The sequence below is a fragment of the Sebastes fasciatus genome, chromosome 3, assembly GCF_043250625.1.
Source record: "Sebastes fasciatus isolate fSebFas1 chromosome 3, fSebFas1.pri, whole genome shotgun sequence".
In the NCBI taxonomy this organism is placed as follows: Eukaryota; Metazoa; Chordata; class Actinopteri; order Perciformes; family Sebastidae; genus Sebastes; species Sebastes fasciatus.
In genome coordinates this window covers 30,231,208-30,254,315 of record NC_133797.1, presented here as the reverse complement: position 1 = coordinate 30,254,315, position 23,108 = coordinate 30,231,208, and the positions used below count along the sequence as shown (strand labels likewise).

The window sequence follows — 23,108 nt, the reverse complement described above, 5'->3', positions numbered from 1 at the left end:
GAGAGGGGAGACCAGGACACACACCGCCCATCCTTTCCCTCTTCCTCGCCCTCTTCCTCCGGATCCTCATGTTCATCTTGTTCTTCCTTTCTCTTTTGCATATTGTTTTCAACAGCAAACAGAAGTGCAAAGTTGTGTGGTATTGTAATTACCCTTTTCTTGGAACGCATAACTTTTTTTTTTTTTTTCTTACACTCACAAATTATACTGTATGTGTTAGTGTGTGTGTTAGTGTGTGTGTGTGTTTGAGAGAGAAAGAGAGTCAGGTCTCTGTCCCCTGGGCCTTTCTGTGTCTCTCATTAAAGACAGACGGTTGACGGAGCGCGAGTGTGTCGCTCGCCTCGCCTGTCGCCCTCGACAACAACACACTACCCCGGCGGTCTGGAGGGAGAGAGCAAACGGGAGAGAGCTGGTGTGGGTGTGGTGGTGGTGGTGGTGGTGGGGGTTGTTGAAGAAAAGAAAGCTAGATGAGAGGTGGAGGAGGATACACCTATCGAAATTCATATTTACCCATCTCTGTATTCAAATCTAAACCGCTCAGATAAAGCCAGAAGAAGTGCCCAGCGTTGTTTACAGGCTTAAAGATCAGGATTTGAACAAGCACTTTCAGCCAAATAGTCACTTTTTAATGCGACAAGAGTTTGCATATCATGCATATTTGTGTAATAGCTTGTTTAGTGTATGCAAGGGAAAACAACACACAGCCTTCCTCACAGGACAGGCTTAAATCGTCCTCTCCTTCTCTCCTTCTCTCTCTCACTCAGTAGGTGTGTAAGTAGATAAATCTTGTTGCCTGCGGCGACTGCGGCATTTTCAATTTCCCAGTGGGAAGTGGCGGCGGTTGGGAAAGGATGTCGGAACGCTTAAGGAACAGCGTGGCGAAGCCCCGGAGATAATGCTTTAGCCACACCGGGACAAAACAACTGACTGCCTTACTTACTGACTGTTTGAGTGACTGACTGGCTGCAGAGAGACACATGGAGGGAAAACAGGCTGTTGCTGAGAAATCCGGGTGATAAAGGTTTAGTGAGAGACTTAAAACAAATGACACCATGGCCTGCTTTTCAGTTTCCCTCTCTCTGCCCTCTCTTTTTTAGTCAGCATCTTCCTAAATGTTTCTCCTTTATTATGTCTTTAATACCCTATGTTTATATATCTCTCAGAAGTAAGAGATACACATACATGCTGCAGGTTCATTCCCCTCTTTTTAATCTGCTTTATGTGCTCCATTAAAGTGTGCATGTCCGTCTGTATATTTGATGATCAAGTGTTTCTTCTCTCTCCTCAGGCTTGTCCAGAGATCTGGAGACAGTATCACCTCACAGTGAGTATCATACCATAAAACCAACTTTGTCAGCCAACTCCACAGTAGTGCTGTTCACGCTTTCATCAGAGCACGTTTACACTTCTTTGTGTTTCAGGCTTGAGGTGGGGATAATCAGTCTGTAGACAAAGGTGAATGCTAGATGGGGATGTTGTTTATCAAAATATGGTGTCTTACATTTGTCAGTGCAGCCGAGGAGAAAGGTGCAGTTCTATATCTGGTGGATGAAGCGTTGGCGTTAAGTATACAGGGTTTTTCCACATGTTCTGTTCACTCTCAAACCTTTAGAAATTCAAAAGTCATTTTGAGCCTTATATTTCAGTATTTGGACACTCAATGAACACTATAGATCAGGATGCAAATAGTGCAACTTCTCAGTTGGGACTAGTGCTACAACTAACCATTATTTTCATTGTCGATTAATCGGTTGATTATTTGATTAATTGATTAATTGATTAGTCTTTTGGTCTATAGAATGTCAGAAAATGGTGAAAAATGTTGATCAGTGTTTCCCAAAGCCCAAGATAACGTCCTCAAATGTCTTGTTTTGTCCACAACTCAAAGATGTTCAGTTTACTGTCATAGAGGAGTAAAGAAACCAGAAAACATTCACATTTAAGAAGCTGAAATCAGAGAATTTTTAACTTCTTTTTTTCCTTAATAATTTCTGGATGAGCCAAACTAAAAAGTCAAAGTACACGTCAAATAATTTTTTCCCCAAAGATGGTTTCTGTCATTTTAGATAGTTCTTATCACGCTGATGTATGGTCAAGTGTTCATTTTTCTGATAAGTTTGGTTTTAATTAGTTATTTGACGCTATAAAAAGTAGTCACAGAGCCGCATGCTCAGGAAATATCGATACCGTGGCTCCAGCCCTCGGTCATTACTGCGCAGACTCTGGCTCCAAATGACATCAAAATCTCAAGATGGCCACTCCTGTATCCGGGATATTTTGGCTTCACTTTTATGTGAAGCACTGTGACAGGAAGTGGAGATGCGTCGTCCATCTGTATATACAGTCTATGGTTTTGAGTATGTGGAGTGTACTAACAGTTGGTACCCAACCTGTGTCAAATTTAGCAGAATCCCAGTAGATGTAGTAGTTCTTCTCAGAGTCCCAATTAAAAGCAGAGAAATGTAAAAGAACGTGGTGGTGGAGGCGGTGGAGGAGGGGGTGGTGGTGGTGGTGGTGGTGGAGGGGGTGACTAAGCCAGCAGCACACTCACACTGCCCCACTTACAGCCGGGGACACTTCTTAAATCTTTTTCATGCAGAACCTGCCTCATCAGATAGAAATATCTTAAATCTTACTGTACAGAACAAATAGTATATCTTACAATATTAATTTCTGAACTCTGCAAGGGAGACTTTTTAATTATTCACTCAGCGTTTTTAATTTACAGAACATGGTCCACTTGCACGCAAAAGTAAAAAATAAAAGTGCTGGATTGTGGAGGTTGTGCATTAACGGGTATAGAGTGCTACAGGAATGAGTCCTAAAACCCGGAAATGAGTTCGCATTTTAGCACTTCTGGTTCCCTAAATTGGAAGTCAATGGGTTTTTAATTAGATGCCTGAAATAAGGTCTGTGGTTAACACAAGCTTTAGAGATTTTAACGTTTGTTCTACGATCTAAAATACATTAGTAAATATCCCACTCATGAATTTTTAAAGCTTTTACGTGTCTTGAAAAAGGCGGTTGCTGAAAAGTGGCTAAATGAGACTACTAAACGCCATCACGCCGTCTTGTCCTCCTTTACAGCCTCGTTGTTTATACTCGCATTCATGCAAAGGTTGTGTAGTTCGTTTATAGCCTAACGTTAGCTTTTTACTTGTGGCGATTGCAAAATTTTACGCTTCAAAAATCATAAAAGTGGTGTTAATTTGTGGATAATATTTTACGGAACAAAACGTGTAAGTATTTACTTATTTTCTTCAATAATCCAAAAGCCAATGGAAAAATCTTACGGCCTTTTTGTAGAGGGAACCAGGGCGGGGCTGACTTCCTGGTTGGCCTACAAAAATACGTCATCCTTGCACCACTCTATAGGCTGCATTTATCAAACCAAACTCTGATAACACCAGAGTCACATCACACTCTCCTTGTGCTTTCTGCAGTAACTTTCAAAATCAACCAGTGATTTTAAGCAATGTGACAAGAACCAGATCATTTGTACTTTAGCCACCAGAAAGAAAGTATATTTCCATGAGCATTGCAAAGGAAAAGGTGTCACACAATCACTCCAAATCAATAAGTCAGTTGTGATTGGAATTGACGTTGCCCTGTAGCAGATGAGTGAACCATGGCGGGAATACAAAAAACATCTCAAAAGATTAAGGAAGTGCCCTGAGTGATGGGAAACCCTACTCTTTTTTTGGCTTCATTTTTAACCTAAGTGCACATGTGACATCCGTGTGTGTGTGTCGTTGTGTGTGTGTGTGTGTGTGTGTGTGTGTGTGTGTGTGTGTGTGTGTGTGTCTGTGTGTGTGTCTCTGTGTGTGTGTGTGTGTGTGTGTGTGTGTGTGAGCAGAAACAATCTGTCAAAGAGAGGAAAACTGTGTGACAGTCACATGGGCCATATGTCAGCGGGGATGCATTTGCTTATTTTTGTGTGTGTGTGTGTGTGTGTGTTTATCCAAAATCTGAAAAGATAACTAGTTTCCTCGGCTCCTTATGTATGCATTTGTGTGTGTGGGTGTGTGGGTGTGTGTGCGCATCTGAGCGAGGGGGTGATATAGACCTCAGCCTAAGAGAAAAGAGCAGCTTGTTTGTCAATTAAAAGACGTGATAAAGCATGAAATGGGCTGCCAACGCCACTCGGGACGAGGGAGTGAGAGAGAGAGAGAGGGAAGAAGAGTGTGTGTTTGCATATATCTTGGCATGCACTTTGTGTGTGTGTGTGTGTGTGTATGTTGGGGGAGGTCTGTCACTCTCCTCTATGGAGATTAATTAGCAGGGGCTGTCTAATGAAAAGGCAGCATCGTTAGCGCTAGGGTAGCACGGCGGGAGAGATGGAGGGAGGAGGAGGAGGAGGAGGGAACAGGACAGAGAAGTTCCAGGGGAGACGCTGGCAGAGAGGATGGGAGTTAAGTTTAATACTTGCTCATGTGTTGGAGGGGGGTGTTATACGTTTTATTGTAGAGTTTTACTTTGAACCGCAGACGAGAGGAAAAGATGCTGATGAAAGAGCACCAGAAAAAATTCTTTGATCGCCCCGCAAGAGGATGAAACCACCTCTTTTTTTTGTGTGTGTGTGTTTGCGTGTGACGGCGTGCTTTAACGGGTGGAGGATTGTGACCCAGGTCTAATTGAAGTATTTAAGCAATTTAAGCACTGGGAACAGAAGGTCGTTACAGATCCAAACTGGCATGGGGGTTAGGGGCTCGCACAGACACAACACACCCAAACACACATGCATGTACACAGGGCTCCTTCTGTTTAAGACAGCCTCATTTTATTCATGATGCTGCTTATGACCCTGAACTCCCCAATGTGAGAAGGTGTGTGTGTGTGCGCGCGTGTGTGTGTGTATGTATGTGTGTGTTTGCTTTGGGAGATGTGACTCTGTCACCTTCCGCTGGGCTCAGCCAGGTGTGAAAAGGCATTCTGTCAGACCTCCCTGCTACTGGGTCCATTTATCCTTCGCGTGTGTGTGTATGTGTGAGTGTGTGTGTGTGTGTACTGGGTCCGTTTATCTGCTGTGAGTGTACGTGTTGTCTGCCTGCACCTGGCCCTCAGCTAACAAACTCCTCCAAACCACACAGTATAGACCACAAAGCCCCGGGGTATTTACTGAGAAAGTAAGATACTGACACACATGGACACACACACACACTTCTACAAATATATATATAGTGAAGTAAATGGGGTAAAAAGCTATCCACAACATTTTCATCTCGCGTGTGTCATATGGTTTTGAAGACATTTTTACACAACAGTAATATTTACACAAGAAGATTTGCTTAGAAGTGCAGGTTTACATGAACAACTCTTTCTCAGTCTCTCTTTCTCTTTCACTCACCCACTCAAACGCCTACAGACACCCTGGTTTTACTTCTTTCTTTTGCATACAGCGTTACTGCAAACCCCATCTGCTTATCTCCCTCCATCTTTGTGTTTTCTTATCTTTCTCACTGTACATGCAAAATATCATTTAGCCTAAAATACCCCATCATTGCTATGATGTTTAATGCAGTCTAGCTGGGGGGTTTTTTGGGGGGGGGGTGGAAATGTGTAATTTAATGTTTGTGATGTACACATTTTTACCAGCCAACGTCATCGGCTTAGCGTTTTCCTTCATTTCCCAGAATGCCTTTCTTCAAGCCCAAAAGAACAGGTGTGAAATTGCTTCTTTCAGTCTAAGATGGGTGCATGCATTGCATCATGCCTCTGCTGCTTTGGATTTGATTGTTGGTTGTCAGTGCAACATGGAGACTGTGGAGAGAATCTGAATCAGTTGTATTTGCTAAGTACATACTGTACATACATACATGCATACAAGGGATTTGACTCAGGCTTTTATGCATCTCTCTAAACGTACTTACTTACACAGAAATGGAAAAAACCCAGCTAGGGACAAGGACAAGAAAGCTGGAAACATAAAGGTGAGGAATAGACAGGACTTTTAGTGGTGAAAAATAGGTATAAATATTATATAAATATATATATAAAGCACCAATGACCAACAATAAAATATGAATTACAATAAAAAGGTCTATATACAAGTCAAGCTTTCTTTAAGTGTAGACAATACAAATAGTGCAAAGAAATAAATACTGAATGGATATACATGGACTGGATTTTGTACAGTGTGTACATGTATACATGTCTATATACATGTGGCAAGAAGCCATGGCTCTTTAACTCTTGAGTGAGTGATGCCAAAATACTAAAACTAAAAATAATCTTCTCATATATGTTTTGAGGTACATCCTAGTTTTTTTTAAATAGAGACGCCTCTATTCCACTCTAGCCATATAGAAAGGATGAAGCTAGTGGCTTGATGCTATTCTTATGTGTTGAGAGATACTTACCTATAGTATAAATGTGTATATGAAATTTGCATATATTGTTGTTTACTATGTATATATGAGTTTTGTGTAATATACCTGTAACATTACTTTTGATTATATGTGGGATACTTGGGTCACTGGCGGTATCATGTGACCAGAGCACTTACACTTTAAAGATGGCATCTCTGTGCAGATTTATTAAGTCTGAAGAAGAGCTTGTGCTCGAAACTTCACTCACGAAGATGTGCCAATAAATCGCACTGTAAGGGAGCTACTGTGTGCGGACCTTCCTCTACGTTTCTCATTGCTGTCGTCTACTGGTCCAGCACCGGCCTACTACGGTTTTGGATGTGCGCGACCACCTGACATTTTTTTTTTTTTAGATAGCTTTTTGTTCTTAAACACCATTGGAGCAGTATTGAAAAATATGAGTGATGTCATTTTGACTACATTTAAACCAATCAATAACGGGAATACAGACAATAATTTTCATTATTGATGAATCTTTTTTTTTTTCTAATAAATTGTTTTGCCTATAAAATATCAGAAATGAATGAAAAAGGCCCGTGTCAAGTTCCCCATGTCTTCAAATTGTTTGTGTTTTCCAACAAACCGCCCAAATGTATTCAATTTACTGAGAAAAACAGCAAATTCTGCAGCAACGAGTGTCATTACTGCTTGAAAAAAGGCTTTAAATAATTAATAGATTACCAAAATTGGTGATTTCTTTTTGGTAGTCAGTTCTGTCATTATCCGTATGCCACTCAGTGTATTTGAACTCCTTTTGACAAAGGATGGAAAGGCAAAGAGAACCACTTTTATTATTGACAACCAACAACACAGGAAAGAGAAATAAGACAAGAACGGCGGTAGAAAACCAGAAATGGAAGACAAGAAAGGACAATGAAGTGAGAATGGATGGAGGGATGGAGAGCGGTCAGTAAAGTCAGGAAGGGCAGTGCAAGTTGAGCGACCTGCTGTCCACACACAGGCTACATTAATGCATGTAAAGATCATGCATAAATGTGTGCATTTAATCATACAGCACACAGACAAGTCACACTGACTTTTTCCTCTCCTGAAGTGTTGTCAGGACCCTGCTGCGCTGGGTTAAGACCAGAGCGCCACCCTATGGCTGCTGCAGGAAGTGTAGGGTCTCTCTTTAATCAGCATGATGTTTGAAGTGGGAATTTACCTCCTTTTTAACGTGGGTCAAATCCAAATCAACAATCAACTTCCAATTGCCTTTTTGGTGTGTTTTTACCAGCTGTGTGTGGTTTTATCTGAGCGAGAACATTAGATTCAATATGATTCACCTACAGAGGAGAAATGTACTCTGTGTGGACCAGAGACAGAGAGGGGGAGAGAGGTGTGTTGTTGTAAGCGATTCAGAAGGATGGGAGGAGGGAGAGAGAGAGAGAGAGAGAGAGAGAGCGAGAGAGCGAGAGAGAGAGACGAGGAGGGTGAGTGTATTAAAAAGGGTGAAGGAGACAGGCGAGCGAGTCTGAGCACACAGCAGCTGATTGGTACAGGTATATCAGTGTGTGAGCATTGATTGGCCTCTCTTTAGATAGTAGTGGTGACACCTGTACGTGTGTGTGTTTATTGATCGGTACCTCTAGCCATGCCGGTGTGTGTGTGTGTGTGTATCGAGCGGATTCTCTCCTCACGGTGGTATCAGTGTGTGTGTATCGATCTTTTCCTCAGGGACAGGTGTGTGTGCGTGTGTGTGTGTGTGTGTGTGTGTGTGTGTGTGTGTCTGTCTCTCGGGGTGCCCGTGAAAAACAGTCTGTGACCTTTTTGTTCACCACTAGAAATTAAGCCGTTTTAACTCCTCTCCTTTCCCTCTTTCTCACCTCACTGCCCTTTTTTCTCCCTTTTCATTTACTATGTTTTACACCTTTTTGTCTCCAGAAGGTTCTTTGCTTTATGCTCGATTCATACATGTCTTTGTTAGCCCCAAGGTTAGGACATTTTGCCCCCTTTAAATCCTCCTCTTTTCAGAAAAGAATATACATTTACATTTCTTTAGAAAGAAAAAATTTAAAATGACTTTTTAACAAAGTAGGCGTAGTAGTTTGTCCATGTCAAATTAAAGCTCATTATGTGCTTCAAAATATTAAAATATTTATTCTAATTCAAATGGCTCTTTTTCTTCCACTTTGTTGGTTGAACTAGATTATTTTTCATAGATTTGACACTTTCAAATAGTCATTAAGTATCACAACTTAAATCAAAATCCTTTGCGATGTCAATGCAACCTTAACATACTCCTTCTGTGGTGTAAAATTTACCATCCTCAGATAATGAAACTTGAAATTTGGCTTAAAGGTTTAAAAACACATTTATGCAAACCCTTCTTGTCAGATATTACATTTATTTTTACTTAGCTTTTATTTCATTTTAAATGGACAGATGTTCACCTAGAACTTGGCTGCAGGATGCATCACTGGTTATACTGTAAGTTTTTTTAGTGAAATTGTTCTTTACTGAAATATATATATTTTTTTTATTTCCTGAAATACATCCTGGATGTTCAGAGTAATATCAGTGATATGTAGTATTTGTATTTGTTCGTGCATATATTTGGCCCACTAGTATAAATCATTGACCATTTTAAGGAACAACACAAAACATATCCCTGCTTCAGAGCATGGTGTCTGTACCGCGCTGTTGACATGTTTCACATTTAAGTTGACAGAGAAATTATTTGAAGAGAAACTATTTAAAATTTTTTTTTAACATAATATAGTTGTGTTTTATATGTGAAAATTGTGTATTTCAATCATATTGTGTTCTAATAAGGGGTTAGAAGTTGTTCTATCACTTCAATGACATGATAATTTAGAACAGTTGGATTATTATTATTATATTTAATGTATATTTATTTATTGTATTATGGGATATTGTTTCATATAAGGAACTGGAAACAACAGGAAATGATTTTATGTATTAACAGACATGATATTAGTCATTAAACTGAATTGTTAAATGTTCAGTTCTTTGTAGAGACGATCTCTGTGGATGTGTCTGGTACATTGTGTACCAGGTTCATCGTTTGCCCCGCTGACTTATAATTGCAGGACCAGCTACAGAATAAATAGCTTAAGTACATTTTCTGGTGTCATATTAACTACCAGAAAAACTACCAGTGCATTAATGCTCGTCCTCCCCAGTGACTCAGTCGGGTCACGAGGCACAAAGCGTTACAAAAATGCTTTCTCTCTACAGACTCATAATAGAAAGAATTAGTTTGTTCACAATTGTTTTATTGTCTTAAATATATGTTAATAATTATGCCAGAGGGCATCATTTCAAACATGAACCACTCATTCAGCAGTTGAAATCGGCCACAGGTGAGGTTGTTGTAGGACCTTTTCAGCGTGCTGTGTTAGAGCGCCATTCAGTGGTCAAATAGAGAACTGAACTCTTAGGGGACGTTAATCACATTTATTTCTTCTGGAGTTTGTTGTTGTGGATTTTGTGTATGCACATCATCCATAGTAACATTACATCTGCAGGAAGCTTCCATGGTTTAGCTGCTCCAGTTTCACGCTGAAGTCCTCGGTTTCTGTGTTGATATAAAAACGTTTCATCTGTCCCTCTTCAGAATAACAGCAGTGGTGTCTTTTATGAAAAGGTGACAGATTAAAGTGGCAGCAGTTCTGGACTTAAAGTGATTTGCTATATGTATAAATCAATCATCAGGAGGCACACACACACACATTCATAAATTATTTCCATGTGCTGGGAAACAATTATTTGTACAAAAAATACCTTTACACTGGTGTCTTATTCCCAGTATTTTTTCCTTCTACATGGACATGACAACGTTTCAACCTCAGAAAGTCTTTAGTTAAAAAAAAAAAAAATTCATGTAGAATAAAAATAATTGGAAATGAGACAGCAGCTGTGTGACATTATTATACAATCATTTTTTATACAATCATAGTAATAATATAAAAAAGAAGACTGCAAAAAAAAAACCAATATAGTCAACAAATACCACATAATATATAAAAAGAAATAAGTGCATGCAGGAATGACGGGGGATGTGAGATGAATATGTAACTTTGTAGTCACAATATACAACACACATTGGTGAAGGAGAGAGAAATACAAAAACTAAGTTATAAAACTCAACATTTGTCATCAAGGCAGTCTGTGGCGACTGATACATCTGTGTTGTGACCCACACTTATCTGAGTAAAGGATAATTCACAACTCCACCCATTTTTTTCTGACAAAACCTCACAAATTACCCATAATTCAAATAGTAATGAGCAATACGGCTCTGAACTCTTCTGTTCTTTCTGCTGAACTTGGTTTAAGGTTCGACCTTTATTCTCGTTCTGTCTGGCTGACCTCTTTTTTTTTCATTCCTCTTACAAGAATAGCCTCAATTCAAACAGTAAATCCACATCTATTCAGCGAGCTGTTTTTGCTGTCTCATCATTGTACAGTACCGACTCTCCAGTCTTCTCACCTCCGCCATGGCAAAAGGCTCTTGACTCTTTATTCTCCCTCAGACTGAGACACTGAGGCAGGGGAGGGCACATTTATAAAAGGAAATGGCTTTTGTATGTTTTCAATGCAGTTCTATTAACAACGAGCGGCCATCAGGGCAAAGAAAGGAGTAGGACTGCAGGTGTAGGACTGGTGTAGTGAAGTGCAGAGCATGGCTCGTAATGGCAGTTAATGGGTACAGTACGTACACTTATCGTGTACACAGTATCATTGTACTCACAGTCTCCCTTCCAACTCAAAATAATCGGTTCAGTTCATTCTTTAATGTATCACATGGGAATATTTGGCTTGCAACATGACATAAAAACAGACGGAACGAAGATTCCGTACATTCAAATTTTGGTCAAAGTATGTATGTTTTAGCGTCAAAATGCTGTTTTCCCAAGCCCTTCTTAAACCTTTTCCCACGTGACCTGACGTAGGTTTCAGCATGATGACGCTGCTACATGTACAGTATATATACAGCCTTATAGTCAGTCTATTAGCATTACATACAGTGACTTAAGTGGCTGTCGGACCGACATGGAAGATAAGCAATGTACTGTTGTGTGGACGCCACGTTAGTTCGGATTCGAAATTCACACAATAACAAAAACTAACTAACCGATCAATGCAGCGGTGAACCAGCAACTCCTGTGTTCTGTGAGGTTAAATGACTGTTTTTATGAATGGAGTCTGGTCTGGTAGCTTTGATGTAACGGATTCAGTTCCCCATCGGAAAGGGCTGTCTGACGGAGAAAAAAAGCTGCCGTGGACGGGAGCAGCAGAAAAACATGTTTTAGCAACCTAAGAAATCAATATCAGTTTGATGAGGATTTTTTTAGGTGGCTAAAATGTGTTTTTCTGCTGCTCCCGTCCCTGGCAGCTTTACCGTCAGACAGCCCTTTACGACAAGGAACTGAAGCGGTTATATCGCACTCTTCAAAGCCACCAGACTTCACAAAAGCAGTAATTTTACCTCGCAGAACACGGGAATATACATGCAACCCCACTTCAAAATATCTGAACTAACCCTTTCAGTTAAACTTAGCACATCTAACTTTGACTCAGCTAGTGCCAACATTCCCATTTTTCATAACCTTATTGATTAGCTTCATGATTAGCTTACTTTGGTAAGATGAACCGGCCCTTTAAATGTGATCTGTTTTTCTCTGTTTTATGTTATTGTAACCTGAATATCTTCTTTTTGAACTGTTGATCAGATAAAACAAACCATTTGAAGATGCAACAGAGGGATCTTTGAAATTGTGACGGGCATTTTTCACAATTTTCTGACATTTAACAGACCAAACGATTAATCTGCAGATTATTCACTTGACTGATTAATTAATCAGTTATGAAAGTAATCATTAGTTCCAGCCCGATAACAAATCATCGCGTTGTAAAGAAGTAACAAACTGCAGCAGTAATAAAAACAATAAGTACGAGTATTTAAAACAAAAAGAGTTAATAAAAATAAATAGAAACATACAAATGTCCACAGCCTGTCTTCCTGTAGTTACCTTACGTAGGACTTTTAGTACAGGTGTCTTCACATACACAACTGAATGTACATGTAAAACCATAGGAATGTACACACAAATATACACACACACTCACTCACACACACACAGGTGCAGTGTTATCAGAGGTCTTGCAGGCTTCGCAGGTCTTTATGCCTTTCCGCTTAGCTGGATGGTGTCGATTTTGTGTGTGTCTGTGTGTCTAGAAGTGTGTCTGTGTGTCTGTGTGTGTGTATTTGTGTGTGTCTGTGTGTCTGGAAGTGTGTGTTTGTGTGTGATTTGCTGGCTGAGATGTAAAATCAGGGTTTAACATCCTGACCGGGGCATAAGAGTCCATCTGTATATAGTATATCTAAATCCCTGTCTCTCTCTCGTGCATATGTGTTGTCTCTGTCTAATTGCTGGAATAAAGTGAGTGACATATTTCCATACACACACTGGCAACAATAGAAAGATGCCTCTGAACTCAGCAGTGAGTGCTAAGAATAGAAATTGAATAACTTAGACCTAGATTTGAATAGATTAGCTTGTATCCTCTGTTCCGCCTTCCACGGTGTGACCAGATTACCTCCAGTCGTTTCCCAAAAAGGGGGGTTTTCCTCCAGAGGTGGCAACCCACCGCCGTTCACCCCTGCATCACATTATCATTACATTCCAGGAGCATTTTCGCTCCCTCTCTAAAGAGAAAATCAGGACTCCTGCTGATTGTCTTCAGACTGATTGACTGACTGACGGGAGGAGATAGGGAGAGCCTCTGGGAATTACACTGTCCTCGCAGGGCGCCGGGTTAGGGCTTCGGTCTGAGTCTTTGTGAACTGGCAGACACAAAGGGGGCAGGAATCACATCTGGTTATTTGGAGGACACCCCCCCTCCTCCTCCTCTTCCTCTCCCTCCTCCATAGCCTCCCCTAACTGCACACATGCACACCTCCACCTTAAACGCTCTCCTAAGAATGATTGATTTTCTCCTTCCTGTTAAAGAGTGAGAGCAAACGCTATAATTAAATTCTCTGCAGTTTGCTTTGCACAATTAAAATTCCCAAATGAAGAACACATGGATTAGTGGTTCTGTAGTTCATTTGACGTACTCTCCTTGAAAAGATGTTCACCTTATAGCCGTTTCACAACCGTCTAATTAACCCCCCCTGTTAACCTAGTGTGTACATACTGGCGTGTTTGTTTGTTTTGGTATGAGCCCAGCAGTCTTACGTTGTGTTGTGAGGCTGTTTTCTATGATAAAGCATGCAGAGTTGGTCCCCAGTGGGTCCAGTAACATATGCAAACCTCTCCCCATTGCTCCAATAACATATGCAAAACAACGCCGCTGGCCCCGGCCCCCACGCTCCCACCAACACCAACACCACCCGTTACTGTTCAGATCCCACCCCCTCTCCTCTTACACACACACACACACACACAAGCCTGTTTGCTTCTCGGATTGTGTTTGATAACTGTGTGTGTGTGTGTGTGTTGCTTCAGATTTTAGTCTGTAACAGTCTGAGCTTTGTGTTGGCCAAAGGATTATCACAGCTTTGCCACCAGCAGCTAAGGCAAGGAGCAGAGGAGAGCGGGGCTTAGAGAGAGACACAGTGGATGTGTCGGGACAACTGTGGGAAAACGCGGTTGTGTGTGTGTGTGTGTGTGTGCGTGTGCGTGTGTGTGTGTGTGTGTGTGTGACACAGAGAGAGAGAGCGCTCATGTGTCTGTGTGTGCATGCATGAGAGGCCACGGATGGCTGGTTGTCTATGTCCACCCAGCGAAGCTCTCAGGACCTTCTCAAACACCCTCCTATACACACACACACACACATCCTAAACCGTCGGTCCTCGTCCAGCTTCAGTCCCCTCTCTGTCTGACTGGCAAAGTGTCTCTGAGCAGCTCCTGAAGCTCTTCATGTCACATCAGCAGGAAGTGGATCAGACTCAGATCTCTCCTGCTGTCTCTGCACTCAGAGGGGCCGTTAGTTAAACACCGATGGATGTTTTTAATGCTGGGAAGAGTCTGTCAAGCTAGTTTATGAATGGAAGCAGGAAACGTGTAAATGGAGTGATCATTTTTTATTAGATTTATTTTCTGTCATAAGACATACGCATAACAGAAAAGCATACACAAAAAAATTTTTATCTGACATGGTAAATAGGCTTGCATTTATATAGCGCCTTTCTAGTCTTCTGACTACTCAAACGCTTTACATGTCACCCATTGAAGCAGATTAATTATACATTATACATACACCTACAACATGGACAAAAGACAAAAATGATTAAAAGAAATAAAACTAGTTATAAAAAGCACGTAACATAGATAAGGTGTTATGCATAAAATTAAAGCATGACACAGGATAATATCACTAAAAGTGAATTTATTTGCATACCCAGCGGGTTATAGCAGAGGTTTACAGAGGGGCAAAAATTAAAATGGTTAAAACTTCCAAAAGTCCAAATGGTAACAAATTTGCTTTATATGTAAGAACATGTATTATGTACGTGCGTAATACTTTTACTTTCATAATCACATGAAATTGTTGGACCCCAGGAAGAGTAGCTTTTGTACTGATAACAGCTAATGAGAATCCAACTGAATAAACAAACCTTCGAGACAACAAATAAAACAACAGAACCATTACTGATATCAGAATCAGAATCAGAAAGGTGTTTATTGCCAGGTGTAAGGGGTATACACGAGGAATTTTCTTTGGCTTTTTGGTGCGAGACAAACAGTATAATAACAAAGAATAGATAAAACGTTAGAATAAAATAAGAATAAGATAATAAGATATACAAACGGCGTGCCCTTTCACAAAAGTTTTTTCTCTTTTGGGCGCCCCACGTACCAAGGCTCAGTCCTTACCGCAGTGGCCCAGGGTTTGAATCCGACCTGTAGCCCTTTGCTGCATGTCATCTCCTCTCTCTGTCCCCTTTTCATAACTGTCACTGTCTCTATCAAAAATAAAGGCAAAAGCCAAAAAAATAATCTTAACATTTTTTAATTTTTTTTGCTATTTTCGGTCTGGAAAACAACCACTTGGAATAATCTGGAAGCTGAATCAATCGGCCATCCAGATGATGACATGACTTTTTAAAGGTCTGTTCACATTGGACTTCCATCCTGCGATTCTTAGCTCTATCTCCCATTCTATTTTATTGAAGCCCAAACAACGGACAAATTAAAGCTTGTGTTTCATGTATCCGTGTGATCTCAAGGAGTTCACCTTTTGTTCAACTTGCTCAACTGACTGAGCAAATGTGCACCATTGGCCAATAGAAACACTGATTATTCTAGCTTGTTTCATCTCCATATTTAGTACATAATCACACTACCAGACTACACACTGTAGCATTGCAGTTTGTGAATGCTCTGATCCATGTTTATTTATCGCACACGTCAGAAACTTGACATCACGTCCTTTTTTGGTTCTGTGTGTGAACAGAAGTATAATGTGAACTTACCTTAATTCGGCAGTATGCTCCAATCAAAGTGCATCTTTCTGATGTCAGAATCAAACATTTATCACACCTACTTCATGCAGCGATTGGCCGGCGGTGTGGAGGTGAGGAAGTAAGCATGGTTTGAACTCTCAAGCTGTCTTTTCTTCATTGTTACTACAGTACACAACTGCTTCTGTCACTTTTTGTGTGTACAAACAAGTGCAACACTATAAATCCTTTCCAGGAAAGACTGTCCAAATTGGCCGCCCTCATCTCCATGTGTGAACAATTATCACATCCAGCGTCTTTCTATGACAGACACTTCACCCTGCTTTTATGAAGCGAAGTGCAGTCGCTTGAAACACTTTTGCCTACAGATGTAGTTGGACAACACGGTGTAGGACCTAGTTTCAAGCATAATCCGTCCCTTAGACATGGGGTATTAAAGATGATGATAACAAAGATAACAACAGAAGCATTACTGAGCTGCAACCCAGGGGGTGCTCCCCAGCAATAGTACAGGTGATAGTAAAAGTGATAAAATCTCAGATCTACAATGTTAAATATTTATGCCTTGCAAATTTTGTCAATTTCATTTGAGAATCGCCTGAAAGCCGAACCAGTCAGCAGGTCATTCATATGATGACGTGACTCATTTCAAAGCTCCTTAATGGTGTCAACAACTGTTTAAATCAAGAGCTGTAAATATACATTAAAGTAATACTTTGCAACGTCATAGTTTGTTTCTCTTCTCAAGTTTAATGAGAAACTGATTTTGGTGGATATTTAAGGAGAAACATTTTCCATGTTTTTCCAATTTGGAAATCAGAATCAACGGGAACAGTTCATATTGATGTATGAGCCAAACAAATGTTCGTTGAGCTCTACCATCATAATTCTGAGTGAACCACAATTAGTGGATTGGATTTGTCAGGCTAGTTTGCTTTTCATTGTGATCCCAAAATGTTACCTTACTTTTACAAAGAAAAACATGCAACTAATACATATTAGTTTATGCCAAGAGAGTCAAAGCTAAACCTCAACGATAAAGCGCGTTTTAAAAACCATCTAAAAATATGCCCGTGTCATATTGACTTTCACCACACAGCCAGACTCTCGAGGACTCTCCTCCAAACCCCTGAGAAAGAAAGAGAAAGACACCAAACTGATACGATCCCACAGGCCCTCGCCCTGTTAGCAATTTAGATGCCTCCGATAGGAAAGCGGCGGATGAGAACAGAGAGTGGGAACGAGAGAGGGATGAAGGTTCATCCAGTTAATTAATATTGTATGAGGCAGACAACTCTTCACACGCACACGCACGCAGACGCACGCTCACGCCAGGTTTTTAGACAACTATCACAGGTTGATGGGAGAATAGGAGGGGATTTCATTTCTTCTTTTTTCCCCTCCTCTCTCTCGTGCTTTCATTCATTGTGTCTATGTGCTGGATCAGAGTATGTGGAGATAACAGGAGCCCAAGGTCAGGGAGGGAGAGACAGAGGGAGACCTACAGCCAATTTACATGAAAGATGAATGGGAAGAGGGGCAGGAAGGGTGGAGGTCGGGGGAGCGGGCGGGGAGACTGTGATCTCCTTAGGGTGCACATGTGTGTTTGTTGGTGTGTGTGTGTGTGTGTGTGTGTGTGTGTGTGTGTGTGTGTGTGTGTGTGCGTGCTCGCAAGAGGTCTGTGATCTCCTGGCCTTTGTGATGGAGATGGGCCCGGCCGGCCTGACCCGATAATGACGCGATGCTCTAATAGCATTCATCCTTTCTGCCGCAAAACTACTCATGCGGAAAAGAGAGAGAGCGAGAAAGAGAGAGAGGGAGAGAGGGAGAGAAGGGGGGGGGGAAACAAGTGTGAGGGGTAGATGTGGGGATGGAGGAGAGAGGGAAGCAGGAGGAAGGGAGAGGAGAAGAAAAGGAGGGGAGGTTAGCTAAGCTATGTTTAAGAAATGACGTGGGGCACAAATCATTTGTAATCTCGGAATCAGGGTTGAGAGAGGAAGGAGGGGCGCCTTAGATGAGTGTGAAGCTGTGCGTGTGCGTGTGCGTGCGTGCGTGCGTGTGTGTGTGTGTGTGTGTGTGTAACATTAGCAGTAAATGCACTGTGCCTGTGTCTCCTCTCTCTCTCTTTATCAGTGTATATTTGCTGTGGGCGCTGGAGCATGGAAGGCTTTCAGAACACTGGCCCATAGGGGACGGGACCCTGTGTCCAACACACACACACACACACACACACACACACACACACACACACACACACACACACACACACACACACACACACACACACACACACACACACTGACACAGACAGACAGTTACTTATCATACAGGGTCATTACAGGCCTCTAACTATAGCCCCAGTAATCATTGGTTTATATCAGCACCCATATTCAGTGTACAATACACAGCAGCTCGTATCAATGGAGAGCATGAAAACGAGAAGAGGGAGAATGGGACACAAATGGAAGCTTAAACCACCACATTTGGTTTTCTTATAACAAGCTCCTTTCATTTTTCTCTGTCTGTACTTAGACTGAGACGGGTACTCCTAATACTGTAAAGCAGCGGAGAGAAGACCGGGGTCGAACCCCTGCCTACTGCTACAACTGCTCCAGGAAAGGACACTTTGGCCATGTGAGTAACTTACTCTGTCTTCTTTTATGTAGGTGTGTGTAGGTATTTACCATTTAGCATGCTTTTTCTCTAGTATCATGGCCAAAATAAAGCCCAGGGTGATGGCATTAAGTATTTCCAGTCAAATTAAATAGGTTGGAAAGTTTATTTACTCTTTAACTACAAATCAGAAGTGGTTTGAATCTCACCACACCGCAGAGGTTCTCCTTATTTTTTACATGCAATAAGAGAGCTGTTTGGAGCAAATAATGTGTTTCGGATCCAGTTTCTTCAGGTTTGCTCATCAGACTAAACTTCTAGAGATTTGGATGCAGTGAGATTTTAACTTCTACACTAACGTGAAAGAATATGTTGAAATCCCACACACTGTCAGCTTTTAGTTTATTAGACGTTTTGGTCATGAACCTTTGTCAGGCATCAATCTTTCATGTCACATGATTTCATTTTCCTATACACGTCTACCAAGTGTGAATAAGTTAAACGCTTTAACTCCTACAATAATATGCAGTAATTGGTTATAAAGGCGGCGGAATAAGGGGGACAACGAGACTTTTTGTCCCCCCATTTTCAGGTGTTATGGTAATAACATTGTATGTGATTTTTCTGTGTGTATTCTGTCAGGCGTGTAATCGGCAGAGGATGTTCAATGGGACGTATCCCAGCACCCCGTTCATCAACCACTACGACACTAGGAAGGAAATCAAAAACAGACAACAATGGATAAAATCAAAGGTTAAAGGTAAGTCACACACAGACACAATACAGTATGTGTTCTTCTTTATGATGACTGCAGTCATCACTTGTCTCTTCCCTCTGGCCTTATAGCACTATAACAAGGTCACATGTTTGTGAGGGTTAGTTCTGGAAGAAGCATTCATATCCTTCACTTAAGTAAAAGTACCAATACATACAATACATGTGAGAAGTTAAGTGGGGAAATGTGTCTTTGGTGGAACAGCAACAACTCATAGACATCTGAAACATGACAAGGAACCCCAAGTAAACAAGCAAAAATGTGTGGAACTACTGGTTTAATCTTTAACAATGCATTGTATTTTATAAAAATGATTATGCGTTAATAAAATCTTTATCTAAAAAATAAATAGTAACCTCAAATGCAGTGGACTGGAAGTAGCATAAAACTTAAGGACAGTACTTGAGTAAATGTACTTAGTTACTTTACTGATTAGGGGTCTAACAGTACACAAAAGGTTTGACACAGTATGTGCTATGGCTTTGGATTCATGCTTTGAACAAAAGATTACATTTTGAAACACTAAACTGTTGACTTCACTTAAACATTTATATATGGTCATTAAGTAATTGTAATGGACAAAAACATATGGTAGTGATCCTCTAATGGAACTACAACATAGCAGAGCTCCAGCACTTAAACCCTGTGTTCTCCATGATGTGTGATTATGGTTTTAGGTATCACTCCTATGCTATTATGATTGTGCATGTTTAATGGAGCTATTTGCAGAGATATATTAGCTGACTTGGGTTAAATATCAACATAGCTTTTGTCAAACTTGACTTTTCATGACAGAAAAAAAGATCAGATAAGTAATTAAAGCCTTTTTTGTTTCTGTTTTCCCCAGAACTGAAGAAAAAGGGCTTGTTCCCTACCAGTTCTCAGACCCCTCTCACTCCAGGACCGCCTAATAAGAAACAGAAAATCAGCCATTACAAAAGCAACCACCAGTTTAACCACACACCTCGCCAAAGCCCCAACAACCACAAACGCAGCCATATCTTTTTTAATGACAACGATGGCTTTGGTGCAGCAGCACCACCCAAAACAAATAACTACAACAAGTACAAACAGGGAAGTACTGGCCATGTGAAACCGTGGAAACCCAAGAGACCAGTTCCCACCTCCAGAGAGCGTCTCCCACCAACTAAACTCGTTGTGGATGAAGCAGATGACTTTCCAAGAGGTAGAGGCAAAGGAGAGGATACAGAGAAGAAGAGGAAGAGGTCAAGGAACAGGAAGAAATCGCTACCAGAAGGACACGGAGACTGCAGACCGGACCGTCTCTTCGGGACTATACCTGAAGAGATGCAGGGGTTGGCGTCAAAGCCACAGAAAGGAAAGAGGAGCAGGAGAAGTCGAGCCTGGAAGAACGCTGACAAAAATAATGATGAACAGATGTACCCGACGGATGAGAACCTGTTTATCATCAAGCAGAGGAAACGCAGGAGATAGCATCAGTTAGGTGTCGGGGTCTCTATGACCAGTACATAGAGTATGTGTTCATGATATTTAGGGACGTGTCAGACTTTTTGGCTCAGGTCTCACTGCAAAACAGTTGAAGTCGCCAGTGCTGCTTTATGGGGTTCATAGGCCTTATTCATGGTAGATGTTTTGACATGTCACGGTAGGAAAAGCACAGGTGTAATTGATAAAATTCGGGTAAATTGTGCATGCTGACTCACTGTCACACTGTCGGGGCTTACTGGGACACTTTACAAGAACAGAGCCATTGTTAAAGGATAGGTACACAATTTTTCAAGTCTGTCTTAAAGCAAAAATGAGGTTCTGTCTATGTGAACATTGGAACAAGTTTTTCTTGCTGTACTCATTCCTCCTGTTCATACTGGTCCCATACTGAGATTCCTCCCTACGGTAATACACTCACTCTCACGTAGAAGCACCACAAAGCGTCGCACTATGTCAATTGTCATGCGTGCAGAAGCCTGACTGTCAACACCAGAAGCGCATTTTTCTATGCCAGTCAACAAGCGATTCTGCTTCTCTGATATTTTCTATCTAGCTCTCTTCCTGTCTGCCTGTCTGCCTGTCTAACTGTCTGCCTGTCTGTCTGCCTGTCTGTCACTGAGTGTGTGTGTGTGTGTGTGTGTGTGTGTGTGTGTGTGTGTGTGTGTGTGTGTGTGTGTGTGTGTGTTTAGTGTTTTTAGTGTGTTTGCTCATCTCTTGCTCTCTGTTTAGACACAACTGACAAATATGTTGATTAAGTACGTAATTTAAAGCCCATGATCACAAACAGCAGTGACACAAGGCTATTTCTAATAAATATAGTGGATCCATTTTGAAATACGATTGGGAAGGAATCTGAGGAATTAAAACTCCGGGAAAACAGCAGGGAGAGAGGGGAGGGAAGTCAAAGGCGTTCATGGATGCATATTTTATCATCTCATCAAAATCAGATAATTTATCATTTATAACGACACACACCTACGTTGGAACATTGGAAGCTCTTTATGATCGTTTAATGTCCAGTGTGAACAGGGGGGGTGATTAAAACAAGCAAAACCTGTTGTAAAGTTCATATGAGCACCTGACTGTTGTTTTAAGACAATTTGTGAAGCTACCCTTTAATGGTATTAGTTCTAGCTGTACAAGTTTCTCCTTGTGGTCAGTGTGACAATTATAGCGCATATTCAAACAGTGGCATCGTTTTCACATCTAAGTCACTGTTAATACAATCTCTGGAGTTGGAGATGAGAGACGACGTGTATGACCTGATTGTTTCACAAGAAGCCAGTTTACAAGCTAATTTTAAACCAATAAAAAAAACTAAATTGTCAGACGATACCTGGTGGATTCCAAGATTGCATATCGGTCAATGCGTTCCGCCGCTTTTGCTCTCCACACGGACTGTTTACCTGCATTCAACCAAAGCCTGCTTGAACGTGATAACAAACGGAAACCAGAACGCTTCCGGTACCAAAATCTTGTCCCGTTGCCTACAGATCCTACATATGAACGCAGAATCTGTTTATATAGATTACCGTTTATCTATTTGGAGATAGACGATTAAGAGCCAGTTAAGAGTTTATACAGTCAGTTCAGTAGTTATTTAAGGAAACAAATCATCTCCACAGTTCTGATCGTTCTCAATTAAACAACAGGATAACTTGCATTACTAGTATATTGAAACAGTGAATAATTCAATATGCATCAATTTATCAGCAAATTATTTAATAAGTAATGTGTAAAGTTGATCTATTGATGTCATTGGTATCATATTCTCTCATTTCTTTGCTCACATTAGTTGCAAAATTTGAATTCAAAACAGACTCTGCTCTTTGAAGTATAGTAAGATCATGTCATAGTGCCTCTGCTCTGAAGTCTTAAAGTTGTTGCTGCTGTTTGCCGTTGGAACCAGAGGGTGGTGAATTTTGTTTTAAATTCTCTTGGAAAAGGTCATTTTTTCATTTAGAACTGAAGAGATGCCTTTTTTTTCTATAAAACTCATAATTTGTAAATGATCTAAATATATGAATTTACTGTAAATACCTCTGTTAAACACGTTTGATGCAAATCTGCCCAGCCCTGACAGTATTAACACTTTTAACCATCCTTCTATTTCAATTCAGGTGTACATGGTCTTATTTGTCATGATTATAACATGATGAAATAACATAACATGAAAGAGTGTGTCACGGTTCCTTGATAACATGAATACTGGCTGCTCTTGGATGAATACAACTTGAATCTGCGCTGTCTGACTCATTAGTTCTGTGATTCAGGAAGAGAAATCAGTTGTGTGCTCACATGGTTTATTCAGTAACTGTTCCATAATTATTCATATTGCATTTCTGATGTAATTTATGTAGATAATACATTAAAATCATTTGGTTTCAGTCCTTAAATGTCTCTTTTTTTTCCACACCAGACGAGATACCTGTAAGCTTGTAAGGTA

The 23,108-nt window shown here is 40.8% G+C and overlaps 1 protein-coding gene across 1 annotated transcript in view; it reads left to right on the top strand.

The window, feature by feature from the left end:
* zcchc7 (zinc finger, CCHC domain containing 7) overlaps nucleotides 1–21,984 on the top strand; it is a 59,469-nt gene extending 37,485 nt beyond the window's left edge. Inside the window, exons 7-11 of the mRNA XM_074630150.1 lie at nucleotides 1,289–1,324; nucleotides 18,337–18,438; nucleotides 19,060–19,177; nucleotides 20,040–21,315; nucleotides 21,361–21,984. Coding sequence (XP_074486251.1) covers nucleotides 1,289–1,324; nucleotides 18,337–18,438; nucleotides 19,060–19,177; nucleotides 20,040–20,647 — 864 coding nt within the window. The 3' untranslated portion in view covers nucleotides 20,648–21,315; nucleotides 21,361–21,984. The remainder of the gene's footprint in view (nucleotides 1–1,288; nucleotides 1,325–18,336; nucleotides 18,439–19,059; nucleotides 19,178–20,039; nucleotides 21,316–21,360) is intronic.
* The last annotated feature ends 1,124 nt before the right edge of the window (nucleotides 21,985–23,108 follow it).